General features: G+C 34.8%; 1 protein-coding gene across 1 annotated transcript in view; it reads left to right on the top strand.

Annotated features, from left to right (window-relative positions):
- The window catches only part of TMEFF2 (transmembrane protein with EGF like and two follistatin like domains 2), a 249,285-nt gene that overhangs the window by 13,466 nt on the left and 217,086 nt on the right, over positions 1-18,733 (top strand). The window contains exon 4 of the mRNA XM_090282009.1: positions 2,429-2,455. Coding sequence (XP_090138135.1) covers positions 2,429-2,455 — 27 coding nt within the window. The remainder of the gene's footprint in view (positions 1-2,428; positions 2,456-18,733) is intronic.

The following is an 18,733-nucleotide window of genomic DNA, read 5'->3' as shown; positions in this document are numbered from 1 at the left end:
TGGGAATTCTGGTCAATAGCCTCAATGTCAATTTTACTTTTTTGCCTTATAAGAAGTGCATTGACTAAGGACACCAGATTCAAGCTCAACCACAGAACTTCTTTTGTTAGGTGTTTCTTTCTCTCTAATAAGGTCTTAGTAAGTTACTTATCTCTAATTTGTCAAGATGATTCATCTCATAGTAGACAAATCATTAAAGCTTTCCATCACTCTTCCATAATGATACCATAAACTTGTGACCATTTAAAAAATCTATTCCTCCTTTCTTTTCTAAATACTTGATATGTGTCAAATCAAATGCAAATTGTCTAAGAACCGTACTGCATGAATTTGTGGAAACATACACGGGAAATAGAAGCCAAAATTCCATTACCATTCTCTTGATTTTTCCCCAGCCGTGTGTATTTATTAGAAAACCTATAGATGAACAAGCAAGATGTTCACTCACATTTTTTAATTATGTTCCAGATGTGGTGATAAGGATTTTTAAAATGTAATTGTGTAGTAATCTTCAAAATAACCCAAATGAAATACACATTACTATAGCCACTCGAAAGACTGACTAAGCTTAGTAGGAAGGTTTAATGAGATTTCTTATATCATTCAGTGAGTAATATCCTAATAATTACAGCTTGGAATCCTCAGGCTTTATGCATTTCCTCTTATATGTATGTCAGTATAGGAAGCTGAACAAGCATGGACTTTGATGTAAAGAAGTCTACTGTCTTAGTGACAAAAGAATAAAAACTATGCATGTTTGACTAAAGCACAGGCAAAATGTATTAGTTCTATAATAGTGTAACCTGTTATTTGTCCTTGATTATGGGAAGCGATACTGAATTAACTTCCAAATTAGTTTAAATAAAATTAGTTAAAATGTTAGTCGTGAAGTTATATTGAAAGGAGACTTGATAAACATTGACCATTCAAGCATTGTCCTATCCAAAAGTGTAGGGCCATAACTTATGATTATCAGTTCAGTTGACAAGACCATTCTACTATGAAAATTAACACATCATCCTTTTTGATCTATTATCATTAAGTTGTCAGATCATATGATTAAAATATCTTGTTATATACATATTAGGAAGGGTTTTTTATTATAAATTGTTTTACCAATTAGCTTGTCTTTAAGGAACAGTACTGTGGCCCAGAGACATAAGTCTTAGTCACGTTAGTAGTTAATTAAAGATGTGACGTTCTGATTTTATACAGCATTAGACCCCATGAATTTAGTTAATACGAATTCCCACCAAAGTTGACAATTCAAACTACTGCTTTTCCATGGCAGTGCTAATGCCTAACATAATAAGGGGGTCATTGGGGAGGCAACTATTCTTCCATATGTTCCAGCCTTCTGTGGATTTTCTATACTATGCCTCTTTCTAGGCAATGACTCTTAATACAGTGTTATGCTGGCAAATAAGTAATGTTTTATTTTAACTGGACTGAAACATCAAACACAAATTTTAGAAGTAACATTTGAGATAGTTCTTAAACTCTGGTTGAGATTTCAATGTTAAATGAGGTCATATCAGACAGAGAATACTAGTGTTAGTCTTATTTCCGAGTATTAACATAAAAAATATATAACCAAGTGCACTTTGAATGGAAAGAAGTAAGGAGGTAGAAAGAAGATTATGTGTACACATAACAGGTGGAAGCAGATGGAAACTCAATGGTGTTGATTCTAATTAGAAAACTGGGTGTTTCTGGAAACTGTGTTCTCAGAAAAAGATGACTCTGACCAGTTGCAATTATGTAGGAGAGAGAGATGAGAAGAAATGCAGAAGGAAAAATGCGGAAGGGATTTTTTTATTGTGAGCATTACCTATGTTATATTCAATTTTAAGCAAAAGGCAGAGTTAATCTCACTCTTCTACTGATTTCAAAAACAAAGGATACTCTTGGGGTTGGATAAACTAATCCACAACTGTGGTATCTGGAAACATTAATTATAGAGAAAGATATTTACTTTTAAACTGATTTTTGTACATGTGTGATTTACCAGAATATAAATTTAATTATGACTTTACTTGCTACATGTCTTAGACTGTTTATTGTCTAAACCTCACTAATGGTTATAAACATCTCATTTTCAATTTTTTTTGTTAATGCCACCAAATTTGTCCTGATTAAAATAAACATATGAGAGATTTTACATAGTGAAGTTTGGGAATTATTTTAAAGCTAGATAATCCTTTTTCATAAAGTTTAAGTATGAAAGTAACAGAAAATGCATTTCATAAATTATTCTATAGAAATTAACTTAAATTGATGTGAATACACATTTTCAGATTAAATATTAATAATTTTCTCAGTTATATTACTATCTTATTGAAGAAAATAAACATGAACTAAAAAGAGTCATACACATTTTTGAAGATGTTTTTCAAGCAAAAACAACGTTTGTTTTTTTCTCTCCCAGATGCAGGATCCGGATCTGGAGATGGAGGTAGGAGATGCTTTTTTATATGTTTAAGGGTGTACATGTGGATATAGTTTGTAGATATTTACTTATATATTTGTTATTATAGATATCTGAGAGGAATTCACAAGTTGCATTTTAGGAAAGGAGAAAACAAAAATATTATTCGCCTGGTGAAGTAAATGTATATGCCATGCAAATTATTTGATATATTAGTGAATTATATTTGTCTCCATCTAATCTTCATTGTTTATTTGTTTGTGTCTGAATTATCTTTCAGGTAGATATGCATGTCAAAATTTTCTAACAGAAGATTTCAAGCATATTTGACAGGGCATATAGAACTCACAAGGAAATCATTTAAATATTGTTTATTTATAATATTGCTGCCAATTACCAGGTATTAATATTAACACATGCATACCATCTTGTAAATAGGGTCTTAACTATTAAATAAATAATTTGAAATTGAAGGAGATTGAGTTCATAAAAGGAAAGTAAATAAAGCTAAACAAAATTTAGATCAATGGCCTGGCCAGTCTAACTCGGTTGGGCATCATTCAGCAAACGAAAGTTGCTGGTTGGATTCCCAGTAAGGGCACATGCCTGGGTTGCAGGTTCAGTCCCCAGTCAGGATGCATATGAAAGCAGCCCATTGATGTTTCTCTCTCACATGGATATTTCTCTCTCTCTCTTTCTCCCTCCCTTCCCCACTCACTAAAATTTTTTTAAAATTATTTTTTTTAATTAAGAATAAAATTTAGACCAATGAAAATAAGATAGTATCTTTACTTCTTTGATTAAATTAATCTGTGTCTTTTTTCACTAAAATAAGATATGTATGTTTTCATTATTTCATTGTGTGTTTAATAAATGTATAAGATAAGAGAGTCAGAAACTTTTAAAATTTGATCTGATATATTTACTGGCACTATTTTATTTACTGATTGAATCTTCACTGTAAATTTCCCAAAATGCTTTCCTAAGTGAAGTCAAATAAAATTTCACCTTCATGCATATGTTTTTTAAAATAGTTGTTCTGGAAGCTATGGTTATGAATCTTTACTTCTAGTGGTAGGGACTATTATTTATTTATTTATTTATTTATTTATTTTTAAATGTATTTTATTGATTATATTGTTACAATAGTTCCAATTTTCTCCCCTTTACTCCCCTCCACCCAGCATCTCCCTCCCCCAGCAATCCTCCCCCCCCAAGTCCATACCCATGGTTCATAAAAAATAACTATCCCTCCCTCTCAGATATTAAGACCCTTTGTAATCTTGTAAAGGACAATGGGCGAAGGTCTCTGGCTCCTCTAGCTGCTTCAAGCTGGACATGGTCATCGTCCTACCTACCCTTGGGTCCAGAAATCCCTAATAATAGTGGGGGTATGCAGAGGAGGGTGGTCTTCCCACATGGGGAAGGATCGTGCAGACTCCAGGTCAGTGGGACTATTTTTTAAATAAGAGATGAATAGTTTTATTTTAAATGAATTACTTTTTTAAAAGTCTTTTTGTAACCTGGCTCTGAAATACTAATGGATTTAATTTCTTTCTTTATTTTTTATTGCCAAAAAAGCTTGAGAACTTGAACCTAAAAACCTAGGTTAGAATGACCTGAACAAATTCCACTTCACATATCCATTGGATAGTATATAAAATATATTTAACTCACTACCTCTGCTATACAGAGGATGGACTTGCCTTTGTATTCTGATGGAGTTCCTGTTTCCAAGGTATCAAAGAAGTTAGAATCAGTTTCCTTTGAATTACCTAGAAGTGATTGAATTACCTGTGATTGGTTAATCCAACAATCCTTGCTAGTGATTTTTCCAAATGATCTCTACAGGCTGTATTCTCAATAATGTGCACTTAATTAATAATCGGGGCATCTTTGCAAGCCCTTTTGGTGGTGAATGATTATATTTTTCATTTATTTTAACAAAAGTTAATATATTCCCAACTGGAGTGCACTGGTCTGAAAAATGAAGGGAATAAATTTATTTGCAAAAGCACTTCCATGTGTGACTATCATAGATGATGTCATTAAACTTCCAAATCCAGAGTCACTTTAAAATACATCAATTTTCACGTTTTTTAGATTTTTTCTTTACTTTTTAAATAAATGAGCATTATACTAGCAAAGAAGATTAGAGCTGATTATTTTAAAATAGTTTAAATATAATGTATTTGCTCAAGAGTGTAACTGTCATTTACTGCATTTGAGCGAACACTTTTACTACAATATAAAAGGGATATAAAGGTTTACTAAAATTTATATTAACTAGTTAGTATATATTTTATAAAAGGTTTTAAAATCTTTAACTGTTGATCTGTTTATTCAAATGAAACAATGTGAAAGGCTAACTTTATTTAGGTGAAACATGTTTACTGTGCCTCCAACATGATCTACATACAAATGTGTATTCATTCATATAAGTAATTTGTAGAGTGATAAGAAAAAAATTTGCATAAAAATCTTAGCTTTTTCCATTTCAGTGATTGTATCCTCTTTATGTACCTAAGAAAACTCATCAATACAGAGAATAATTTTATATTATTAGTTTTGAACCTAAGACATGCTGTTTAAGGAATTCTGTTTTCAAACAAAAATGTTTAGTTGGAAAGGCAACCACAATGAATAACCTTTTTGAGTAGACTGAAAGTTGAAAAAATCAGAATAAACTATGATTAACTATACATGTGTTCTACAGAAAGGTAATGTGTGATAATGGGTGGCCCAAATTTCAAAAATTTCAGAAAGTAGTTGAAAGAAGGGGGTTGGTGTTTCAAGTACTTATATATATGGAGATTTAACATTGTAAGTGCAAAAAAAAAGTGTGTGTAGGAGGGATAATAACATCTTATCCACCTACAGACTTCCTTAAGTAACAAATACTGCAGTAAGAAAAAAGTATGAAAGAAGCCTCCTCTCAAAATCTATGGGTGTGTGGGTGGTAAAGGACAATTTTTAACCCCTGCTTTTCTCTCGCAGTTTTCAGTCATTAAGACAAGTCTATGAATATTTTTTATTATTCCATTTTATAACTATTTCTGGATTGATTAGACTTTTGAGAGATTAGAATTCTAAAAACAAAAATACGTCCAGTAAAATGAAAATGATGTTTTTATTATTAAAATAATGATACATGTATTATCCTGCTATAAGTTTGGAGGAATCCACAATTGAAATTTACTAACATCCTGTGGGAAGCTTTGTTATAATTTCTAACATAAAATATGTCCAAGATAATGGTATAGATGCATGGGTATATTTTTTATTTTGTTAGGTAAAATGAAGCACTAGGCTTATTTATACAACTTGCATAATTATGTAATTTTAAGATAATTCCTTAATAGATTAATATCAGATATGTGCATTACATTAATGGACATATCTGACATTAAATTAAATTTATGTCCATTATTTGTAAAATGAAGGCCTGGTTTTTATTTTAATCATCCAGATAATTGTTGTTATAATAACTTTGGTGTAGAAAACCAGTTATGGTACACTTTTATTTAACACAAAAGTGTCCTGTGTGATTTTTATTTATATAGATTTATATAGTATTACTCACATGTTTATAATTAAGATATTTACTTCACATATATCTTGGGTACAGCAAGAAATGTTTATATTTCAACAGATTATAGACATTGGGCTGCCATTATTGTTTATGTGGGCTGCTAAAAACAGTATTTTACAAAGCTTGAGAACTTAAAATTCATTTTTTTTAATATTATGTTTCTAATGTGGATTTGAAGATATTCAGGAATTCAGTTGAATTGAACATACCTAATATAACCTGGATACTGTGACAAGATTTAAGGTGCTGTAAAAGATGAATATGACACAGTCCTTTCCATTCATAGAGATTACATGTAAATTAGCCTTTTAGCACACAATGCAAAATATGATTCTTATTCTAATTATCAAAAGAAAAGCAATTCTCTGCGGAAGTAAAATGTTAACTATGTTATAAATAACAAAGTACTGAATATTCATTTCCTAAAATATACTTACATAAGGCTAAGTAATTTTGTGTTCCATGTTGCCATATTTATTTTCTTTGCTGACCTCACTTTGCACCTTCGTCAACTTATTGTCATGGTCAAGTTCTGGCAAACACAGTATCCTCACCATGTGTTTTCTTCCCTGGATTCACATTACAGTCAAAGTCTGACAGACGTCAATTTTGAGCATCTTCAGCCAAAACAATGATTCAGTAAAGACACTCTACCATGTATGCAAGGTCTGAGATTCTTTCAGGGTAGTCTATGGGGAGATAAGCAGAAACTATCTTTGCTTTTCTGTTCCACACCTAAGGACTGCTGTTCTGCCTGAGGATGGGTTTATAAGCATCTGCGCCTCAACTGAAATCTTATCTCAGCTTTCCATGGGTTGGAATTCATTTCGCTTTCTCTTTACCTCAAAGTAAAACAATAATGCAACAGTCATGAAATAGACATAAAATAAATGGGGAACACGTAGTGGATAATGAAATAGGAAAACTACAAAAACAAAACAGAAGGCAGGGCACAAAGTGAGAATAATGGAAAATAAAGGAGGAGAAAGGAACCTTTGTTATCAACATGGCTATACTTTGTTTTCCCATATTACTACCATCTTAAAAATAAAAGTCACTTTTCTTCCAGTAGAACAGTGATAGTTGTCTGAACTTCCAGTGAAGATTGCTTGGGAATATGAAATTGATGCTACAGATTTTCGTCTGAATTATCCATGTGGGTTTTAAAACCATGTCTAGGAACAGAAATGTGATCATGTACTGCCTGACAGACATGGCTTTGGACTTCCAATCAGGAAATTTGTATTCAAGATTTTTAATTAGCTTGAAGGATGCCTATTTGAATTTTACTCTCAATCTCAGTTGGAGATTCATTGATTTTATCAGTAAAAGAGAATAATATCTACTTATAGGAAAGATGGTTTTAATAAACTAATATAAAGAACTTTGAACTCCAAAAAATTAAAAATGAAATTAAAATAATTTATATAACCTTTGCTCTTTAGTCCACTTGCTCTGAGAGTATAATTTCTCTGAAGAGCTTAATTAAAAGTTTGAATCTTTTAATTAGTGACTTTTACCATTCATGATTTAAAGTATTGATGCTGAGATACTAATAAGAAATCTATGAATCTGATTACACTTCTCAGTATTTAATGGAGACAGCTAACTCCACACCTTGTAAAGAAGTGAAATCACAGTGCTAATATCAGAGGAACCATACTTATATAAGTAGATGAGAAATAAGAAGTGATGTTAAAAATTTCAAAACAGCAAATAATTCTTCTTAAAAGTGCAATGGTAGGCATACTGCTTCCATAGAAAACAAAAACAGAAGATATGGGAAGGATTCACAATATGAGGGATTCGGTATACTTACAAGGAAGAATTTCCATTAGGGCCATGATCATTGCAAAGTTTTTCTAAGGGCATTTTAGATTTTCATAGAGAGATTCTTTTAAAATAGAGGGGAAGATTTTATTGCAGTTCTGCTTAATAGGAGAGTATGAATTAGATAAGTCTGAAAGGATGCTTACACTCATATATAATTATTTTAAAAACATTCTATTGTTTATTAAAAGCACTATTATAACATTCACTTATTTAGTCACAATAATAGCCTCTGGATATGTGGGTGATGATGAGAAAAGATGGACATCTTACCCACAGTCCCAACAACAATATATATGGTAACTAAGCCAGTCCTTGAACTTCAGGAAGGAAAGAAAGTATAGTCTATAAGATTACCCTACCTCTTGCAGTAACTTTCTTGCAATAACTACGCTAGACCCTATATTCTGTGATTTATATAAATGATAAACCCTATCAACAGTCGTATGAGTTTTCATTATCCCATCTCCTTACTCCCTTCCCACTCTCATTTTGTTTCTGAAATCATCTGTTCTGTTCAAATCCCCGAAGAGTTTTTGTTGTTGTCTGTTATCTAAGTTAACATACTCCTCAGTCCACAGCCCATAATGATTGCTATCTATTCTCCTATGTTCATTCCCCCCTTGATCCCCCATGTATAATCTCATTCCTTCTCTAAGTATTTTCTCTGGGGTATTTAATACACTTTAAATTCTTGAGGGGGAAAAAAAGTACGGTTATGTGTCTAGCAGCAAAAAGTCATGGTTAAAAGCAGGCTCTAGAGCTAAACTTTTTGGGTTTGATCCTGGCTCCCCGACTTACTAGCAGAGTGACCATGGACCGGTTATTAAGTCTTGGTGTTTAGTTTCTTCATCTACAATCCCAGCAGGGTTTCCCAGGGTGCAGACTCTGAGGTTGAGATTTGTGCGTCTGACATTTATTGCATAGCACTCCCAGAATCAGCACCTGTGGAAGGGAAGACAGTGGGATTGGGCAAAGGGACAGTTGAACTGGTGTCATTGAAAGGAGTCACAGCTGGCCCACCTGGAGCTCTCAAGAAGGGGTGCTCCCTGTGAGTTATGCTGAATTGGGATGATATGAGCTGGGCCTTTACACCCCACCACTGATTGTGGCAACTGCAAAAAGGGAGTGTTACCTTCGGCCAGGTGACTCTCTGTAGCTGCAAACTGGACCTGGAGCGGGACTCAGCTGTGGGGTGTCTGTGTACACCACTCTCAGAAGCTGACAAAGGAAAATATGGCCATTGCGTCATGGCATCCTCTACATTCCATAAAATTTTAAAAAAGGAACAAAATAAGCAAAATACCTGCCTTGGCAGAGCTTATTTCTTGTGAAGTGACCCAAAAAGTAAAAAAGTAAACAAGGAAAAAAATCGACTATTGGATAGTAATGAATGCTATGTAGGAGGGGAAAGCGGGACAGGGAAGGAGAGGGTGAAGTTCCTTGTTTGTCCGGGGTGCTCAGGAAGAAATGAAGGAGCAAGCCTTTCAGATAAGCTGAGGAGGGACATTCCAGGACTACAAAACCTCTGAAGCAGGTGTGTAATGGGGGTGTTTCAAGAAGATTAGGGATATTAATTAGGCTAATGTGAGTAAGAAGGATCTCAGAGATTGGGGCAAGGATGTGGGAATGACCTTTCAGACCCTCCAACACTGGTTGGACTCCTTCTGTGAGTGAGCTGAGAGCCAGCCAGGGTCTAGAACAGAGGAGCATGTCGTCATCTGACAGATGACATTACAAGATCACTCTGACATCCATGTTGAGAACGCACTGTTTAGAGTAATAAAGAAAGTGGGGGAAACTTCTGCAATTAAAAGACAAAGTCTCCTTTGTTGGGTTGTCGTTGGTGTTCAGGAGCTTACGGTATATTCTCTACAGTACTCCTTGGCATCTTACATATATCAGTCTGCAACCATCTGAGGGGCATTGTTTGCGGTTCTTTACTGAACAGATATCCTAGATTTCACTGTAGCCACGTCCATTTTTTTCTCTTAAGGTTTTTTGTATATGGAGTTTTATCTAAGATGTCCTCTTGTTTTGATATTTTTAAGTAAGCAGAAAATTATTTCACCTGTTTTAAGGCAGTATTTAATACATAGGAATCTCTCTGTATGCTGCAATGCATGCCAAATTGTATTTAATGTGTTTCAAATTTGGATTTGAAAATATAGTTTTTTTACTGTACTAAATATACAATCCATATTGTAGCATATGATTTTCAATGTGCACTTAACAAAGAGCAATTTCATTTTCTCTGGTAAATTACACACTTGTTATAGCTTTGGGATTTTAAAAAATCCAGGAATAAATAGAAAACAATATGTTTAAATAACGTTAGCATCCTGGCTCAATGAGTCAAACCGAAAGAATTATTCCAGTTATCATCAGTTAATAAACTTGTTCTGAAAAAATCTTTAAGCTTTGTATTCCATACTGATCTTTCTCTGAGAAGAATAAAAAGGGAATGAGCTCGATTTTAAATAAGGTTGGACTGATGCTTCCAAGAACCTGTTCTGCAGATGGATCATTTAAACTGGATCCATTCCTAATTAAATAATATTTCTTATAAGCTTAATCTTTCCCCCATTTTCTCTCATTTCCCATCTTCTTTTCTCACTCCTCCGTCCCACTTTTGGCTAACTGGGTGTCTTTTCTGACATTAGCTTCTTTTGATGAAGGCCACAAACAGAATGGTCATTATTAGTGGAGTCAGTTAAAGGGGAGGCCCATTTCTCTGATGGCATCTACACAAAACTGATGTACTCTACACCTACATGGTCCTAGCTAAATTAAGAAATCTTGCATGATCTTGTAAGCACTGAATTAGAGTGAGAGTCATTTCTGATACGCTGACTGCCCTCTCCAGAGATTGTAGCACTAATAGAAAAACATGACCTTTGGCAAGTACAATTTCTGACACATTGATTTAAGTGATAGTGGTGAGAACTTGGTGAAAAGATATGCTGAGCTATATAGTGTCATCTTCCCTGAACCCTCTGAGCTATAAGATGCAGTTTGAGATCTAATCCTTGAAGTTTGGAGAGGTTACAATGTTGAGGATTTTATTCAGTTACTCAAAAGACGACCATGATAGCAGCTTAAATGTGGTTATCTTTGAAAGTAGATGTTATTTTTAAATATAATGAAAAAGAAACACAGCTGACAGAGCAAAAGGGGAATTCATAGGCGAGTTGCACTGCATTTTAAATAGTGAGATAATATTAAATGGTTATATCCCAGCACTCATGTTCCCACTGCTTTGCAGTCCACGCTATCCAGTCATGTTCAGGCCTTGATTCAGGAATCTCCCTTGGTCTCTCATGAAGACAGAGCTCCCTTATGCCAATCTCTGCTTTGAAATAGAGTGTGTTATAAAGCCAGTCCAATCACATAAATCAGCACACTCTAAAGGTTTTCTATTGTGAATAGTTCTCAGATCTCTATCTCCAGACCCTCCACCAATTCTCTATATCCCTTAGTCATCTCCTGTCTAACATTGAAAAAAAAAAACTTCCTAACTGGTCTCTGTACTTCGAGCCTTGCCCTAATCTTTTTTCTTACTTGCACAGTCAGAATGATTTGTATAAAATACTTATCTAAGCATATTATTTCCCTGCTTACAACCCAACAATGGCTGCCCATCATTTTTAGAACAGAAGAGAGTCTTTATTTTTGAAGTACATGGCATCTGATAGTAGTAAATCAACATGTTCACTTGTGATTTACCTCATTATCCTAAGACTGGTGTACAAAGGAAAAAATGAAGTTATTTTAGGATTCTAGTTAGTTAGTTTGTAGATAATTGAGGTAATTTTACCCTATGTGACTACTTTATTCCACATCCAAATTACTTATTAAAATACCAAATTACTTTGGCCAGAGAACAGAATCATTTGGAAATCCATTTGTTGCCTTTATTTAATTTGACACTGAACTAGTGAAAATAGCCTGTCTTTTTTGAGTTTTCAAGGAATTGCAATGATTACCCCACATAAAATGTACTTTAGTCATCAAAGAATATTACTTGGAAAATTAAACACTGGATATCTGTTCCTTACATATAGGAAGTTTCATAATTTAATGGGATAAGAGAGTAAAACTCTGTGAACTACAGTCTTTACATTATGAAATATGCAATGATATATGAAGGGGGGGAAATGGAGCCTCCATGTGACTCCATGGAGATTCTAGAAGAAATGATTTTAGAGTAAGTCATCTCACTGTCATCAGACCAAAAGTGAAGAAGCAACCAGCAGAACCGCATAGAACTCTGCCTGGCCTGTAGTAGCTGTTGGATAGTGTTTGTGAAATTAATGGGTGGATGGATGAATTTGCAGGGTGGTGATGTCAGTTCCTAGCATGGCAATTAATGATGAATATGTGAACACAGGCCACTCACCTACTTCCTAGTGACCTCTAACTGTGGTCCTTGATTTATTGAGACTACTCATCAGAAATTCCATAAGAGATGTCATTCCTCAAGAAATCTAGAGTGATTCTATTTCTTTCACAGGCTCAGGTCACAGCTCTTACCCATATCCCCAGCCTCCCCATGTACCTCTGTCACATCTACTTTTCCTCATCCATAAATGAAACTAGAGTGATGTGGGAATGCAGGGCTCAGATATAAAATGATATTTATGAGGGACAAAAACTTGAGTTTGAGGAAACAATATAGGCAAGCAGTCCTGTGAGAGAGAACAGGACCTCTTGATGCAACATGTCATAAGAAGAAAAGAAAGCAGTAGGCTTCAACAGTTTGAAGAAAAAAGAAAGCAGTAGGCTTCAACAGTTTGAAGAAAAGGAGATTTAGTGTCCAATCAAGTAACAAAGACAGTGGAATTTAAAATAGCTTCAAACTTGGGTCAGCTGTACAGTAGTCCCTCTCTATATCATGGTTCACTTAACGTGGCCTCACTGTATCGCAGGATTTTTAAAAATATTATATTTAATCATTTATTGTGGATTTTTTGCTATATCGTGGGATTTTGCAGTACTGTATACATATGTTGTTAAAGTTACGTAGGTTTAAGAGCATAGAATATGTTTAAGAACATTAAGTAGTGTTTATAAAAGTGTGGAAAAGGTTAGTAAGGGACTTGGAAAGGTTAATAAGGGACTGGGAATGGTTTGTAAGTGTGTGGGAAAGGTTTATAAAGCCTTAAAATATATAGAAATACTAAAATAAATGTAAGGTTCCTACTTCGCGGATTTTCACCTATCGTGGGGAGATCTAGAACGTAATATCCGCAATGAGTGAGGGAATGCTGTATTGTTTTTTAATTATGGTCCTGTTTCCATATTGACACATATATTTACTCAGTTAATGCATTTCTTTCCTAAATTGTTTCTATTCCCCAAGCACATACATATTTTGAGAAGAAAATCCAAGAAAAAAGTATTCCAGCTATAGATTTTCTTTCTAACTACCCCACATTTTTCTCACCCATCTAAAATAGCATTTAATGTGGCCAGAGGATATTTCATTAGGAAAAATTAATTTCATTCTTTAAATTAATGTTTCAAGGTGCTGAGCAGGAGCCCTGACAGCTTTCCTCTGCCCCAGCACCGTTGAAAATGTGTCCTGTGGGACTCAAATGCCTCAGAATGCTATTGTATTGAAACAAAGGATATCCAGTTCAGTGCGAGTGAGAAATGCCTTTTGAAGAGTCACAGATAGGATGGCAACTTGCTCTAATCTGCTTAAATTCCTTTTCCAGTGGTCAGCACTGAAAATCTTGTATCCCAGGGAATTCCTCAACCTGGAATAATGGGTCACCTGAGTCATGTACGAAAAAGTGAGAAGTCATGCAGTAAAGAACCATGTTACATGTTTTCAAAGAACACTTGGCCATGAGACATTTTTAAAACAAACTTATGAAACATTAAAAAATTAATAATATATGGTACACACCTTGGGACACTGCTCCAACCCTATCCATTTATCTCCTGGCCCCTGCAATTCTTTTAGTTGTCCTCTTTCTATCGCCCTGTGCTGCAGGGTGTGCGGAGACCTGAGGAATGGGCGCCAACTGTGACTGCCTGAGTCTCCTCCTGAACCTTAGACCAAGGGTGCCTAAGCCTCAAGCTGGAAATGTAATAATTTCCATATAGAAGTATATTTCGTTACTTTGAAATCATCCTTCTTTCTCAGTCTCTTCACAAATATGTACCTGTCTTAATGAAGATCTTTTGGGAGTTTCTACAGGAAGGCAATATATTATAAAGGAAGTCTTTAAAAGATTGATATTACAAGTTCTTTTGGCATTTGCTAGTGTATAATTCTGGATAAGTGCTGGATATGCATTGAGTAGCATATGTAAACTTAAAAATATTAGTAAAGAGTTTTGATGAGGCTGCCATTATATAACATAGGTATTCATGGAGCTCTCCTCTGATCCCTCTCTCTGTAGCAGCAACAATATCTGAGGGGAGAAGGGAGAAAGATTAAGGGAATAAAGGTGGATAGAATGAAATACAAACATTTTCAATGTCTGCAAACAAAAAAGATTGAGACCCAGAGCCTCTTAGTTTGACTCAACTGTCCTTTCAACCAACAGTTGAAGACTTGATCTGGTTGAGCAGATCCGGTACCAACCACTGTATCACAAATTAGGACAGGTGCTTCTCCATACACCTGCAAATGATCATGGAAAGCAAAGCTCATTTGTATGGATGCCATAGAATTGGCTGAATGAATTTATGAAAAATATACTATTACACTGAATAATGCATTTGCTTCAACAAAGACTTAAATTTTTCTAAATTCAGAGATATTTTTCTAACTTTTCTTAAGTGAATTTTAGCTCTACATATCTGAGAATTAAAAAGTACTATTTCTGACATTTCTAGCACACAGTATTTACTGATAATGCTGAGGGAGCATTCCTTTTGACAAAGTTTCTAATTTTTGTACCTCTAGGACAAGGCCAAGCAAAAGAAAAATGCAGTAGCTGCATAATACTCCCTGAGGTTACTGGGAATGAAAAGGAATAGATGGGAAAGTGTTTCACATAGTGTATTACTTTTAGGTATGCTTCTTTTAAATTGAGAAATTATAGAAACACTGATAAAGACCCAGCACCACTCATTTACATATATATATATGTACATGAATCACTTGATGTTCATACAGTTTATCTTCCCCAATAATTGATAAGCCCAGTGTAACACTCTAAAGACTAATTTTACTGTCTCTAATTAAGACATTTATAATGAGTACCTACTGTATGTCAGGTATTTGATAGCTGTATAGTAAAAACTTGCTATAATTCTTCAAGAAAGATGCATCATCTCCATTTTCCAATGAAGAAAATAAGACACAAAGGCTAAGTTATTTGCCCATGACCATATAGTTTAGTGGCATAGTCAAGATTTAAACCCAGGTCCCTAGAGCTCCAAAGTTCCCTTTTCTTCCATGTTTCATGTGTAGTCTGCCATATATTTCAAAGACAGGGACTTAAACTAAAAACTATAATCTTTCATATTAAAATACATTAACTATTTACTAATTGGATTAAAAGACAATTGTTGCTCTTAAGTAGGAATTTTGCACTAATCAGAGAAACATTGATGCTGTTTGTTTTGTGTGATGGGACTGGCTTATCAGTCCCCTGTGTGTGCACACTCACTCACACACGTACACTTTTTTGTTAAATTCAGAATATTTATTCATCTAGTATTTATAAATATTATAGTACTTATTCTCATTCTATACTAGCTCTCTTGATATTGATAACATGGCATAATATTATTCTCCTCTGCCCCAGCCATGTTTTAGATGCTTGAGATATAGAAAAAAGATCTTTTCACATGAAAATTAATTCTAAGGGAAAGAAAAAGACATACCAAGAAAATAAATAAACCAGAACATTTCAGGGGGCGTATAATTTCTTTTATTAAAGTATAACAGGGTGACATAATACAAAGTGACTGGGTTTTGTGGGGAGGGGAAAGTTTGCATGGGATGCCTGAGTTATGAGAAAGAAAGGTGCACCAAGATCCAGAGACAGGGCATTCAGAGCAAAGAGAAAAGCACGTGCCAATGGCCTGAGGGAGACCTTAGTGAGGTCCAGAAACAGCAAGATGGTAAGTGTAGCTGAGTACAGTGATTGAACAGGAAAAGGGTAGAAAAGGAGAGTGGACAAGGGGTATGGGATTTCGATTCTTTCATCATGTCACGGGAAGTCTTAGATGGGGAGTAATATAATCTGGTTTATATTTTGATAAAAGTGCTGTAGCTGATTTGTGGAGAATGAATTATAGATGTAGCAAAAGAGGAAGCAAAGAAACTGGTAAAAAATAATTATTATAGTAGAGCGAGTAAAGATGACCCCGACCTGGCCAGGGTGGTGGCAACAGAGACAGCGAGGAAGAGGCAGATGTACTGGTGTGCCATGTCTCCTCACATTACTTTCCATTCATTTCATATTGACATTGGTGTGAACAAAGTGTTGCATGCCAATATAAATAAGGATCTGGAAAGGGGAAAGAAAATGATGACAACCTTGTCACCTCACTTTGCATTGCCTGAATTCTCCATACACATTCAACATGAATGTTTATGTATAGGTTTATATGAAAATGTTGTATAAAAAGCACCATTTTAAAAAACCAAAGCCCATGCATTCAGCCTTTTGTATTCATCTAAGGCAATTTTCTCAGACTTCAAGAGAAAAGCAGATTGTTGTATTTTTGGGATTTTCAACCAGTGACTCTTCAATAAAGCCTGCATATATTGATGTTTTTGTTTGTCATTTACCATTTTAAATTTATACCACTTAAGCATCACCACTGGTATGGTCGTGAAAGGTAAAACACAAAAATAGACAGCTCTGTGATTTGGCCTTTAAATGGCTTTATGTATTTATATGCTGTGTAAGATATGTAGCAGATTGTGATAACAGAATCCCATATAATCAAATTGCAGCATTGCTAATACAGCAAATATCATGAAATGGCTCCCTTCTGCTGACTCAAAGAGTGGGAGTTCCATTTCTTTCTGTAACAGCTTATCGCCAGCAACACCTTTATAACAGTTCTACTTTGTCAGTGTGAACATCCCCACAGTTGCTCTTTACCTGTATGTGCCATTGAGTCTCACATTAAATTTTTTTCTTGGAGATGATTAATTTGAAAGGATTGAAATATAAAACTTATGGCTCCCATCTTTGACTTCCCACTTCATATACCAATGTAGGAGAAGTCACTTCCAAGTGCAAAAACCCCGTGGCTCTCAATAGATTTTGTTCAACCTCCATGATGCTACTCTATTTTATTTCTTTAAAGCCTGTAGCCTTTCACATGTGCCATTAGAGAAAAAAACTCCACACATGCTGTTAGAAAGCAACATTTGTAGCAGTACAATTAAAATCTGCTTGTTGATATGTCTAAATGCAGAGGAGGACACCAGAGCATCCTAAGACTGACAGCCATTTAGTTCCTCTGCCTGTCCAAAGTTGGGTGGGATCTTAAATGGTGCTCTTAAATATTTGGAAATATGACCTTTGCCCATTCCTTTCACTGACACTTCAGAGGTTATTTTAGAGTAAGCAGAGTTGTTTTTCTGTTTTTTCTCTTTTTTTTTTTGAGTTATTTTGTTTTTAAAAGCTTGTGTAGCTTTTCCTTCTTTTGAACCCTATATCAAAATTCTATTCTATCCTACAACTCACAAACAGAAGCCCTTACTGGATTCATGAAGTGGGAACAGTGTTGTACCAGTAGGGGGAGCTCATATCATGCCTATTTCGTGGGTTGTAGAACAGTAACTAGGCTTGTGTAGTTAGAGTGGAACTATTTCAACTGGAAAGCCAAGATTATGGTTTGGAATAAAAGTTATTTCCTCCAGTAGGAAAGTAAAAATTTCCTAAAGTTGTAAATCTCAACAACAGTAAGTGTTTTTGGTGGCTTTGGTTCACGAGTCTGCATGCTGTGGTTGAATGTTTCAGATAGCTGAAATGGGGAAGCTTTAAGAAATGTTAAAAGATTTCTTTCCTGATATGTATTATCAACTTATTTTCCTCTATAAATAAAAGACACATTATTTAACTTTAAAAGGTTTTATTTTTCTTTTTTATGACTATAGGTTACTATAAACATGGCAGGTGCAGATGTGAGAGGCAGTGGACCTTGGATTGAATGAATACTCCTTGTACTCCTGATGGGTTTTTTTTTTTTCCTCATAAATATCTCTGAAGTTTGCTTTGGGGCCTTTTACCTTTCTCAATAAATTGGTTTCGAGTGTCATCTGGCAGGCATCAGGATCATGATTGACTAATTTTGACCAAAATCAATAAGGACTCTGGGCTTCTTCTCCTGCCACTCCATTTTCTTCTTCAAGGTTGTTATGGCTGTCCTTTGAGTTGTCAGCACCCCCAAACACTCTGTAATTTCTGAATCTTGAATATGGTGGCCATTAAGCACCTCATCATGCTGGATGTATTTTTATATTCCCCCAGTATTTGTTCACAAGAAATACTCGTTTCTCTAACACATTAATGAATACCCATTTAACAGCAGGCACTGAGAGAGAGGTCAGAGATAACAAATAAAAGATGAACAAGACTGGTCTCCATGCACAACATCCTCATGACCCACACAACTCAACTCTTATTATATTGGGAAAAGGATGGTTCTATAACCTATGTTCTCTTCATAGAAGAAAAGGACACAGTTGTCTCAAAACTGATCTGACTGGAATGTTTCAAAATCATTCCTGAGTGAAGCCAGTTGACCAATATATATAACAAATTTGAAAGTGCCCAGTGCCTGCAATTTGGAGGGACTTAACTTATGAAATCAATTCTGTCATACAATTCTCATCTGACTAAATGTGCTATTTGATGGGTTGTATCCGTGTGGAGACTGGTATGGATGTGGCAGGG

This window comes from Furipterus horrens, unplaced genomic scaffold (assembly GCF_987537825.1).
Source record: "Furipterus horrens unplaced genomic scaffold, mFurHor1.1.pri manual_scaffold_1, whole genome shotgun sequence".
NCBI classification, from domain to species: domain Eukaryota; kingdom Metazoa; phylum Chordata; class Mammalia; order Chiroptera; family Furipteridae; genus Furipterus; species Furipterus horrens.
This window is presented reverse-complemented; position numbering and strand designations above follow the sequence as displayed.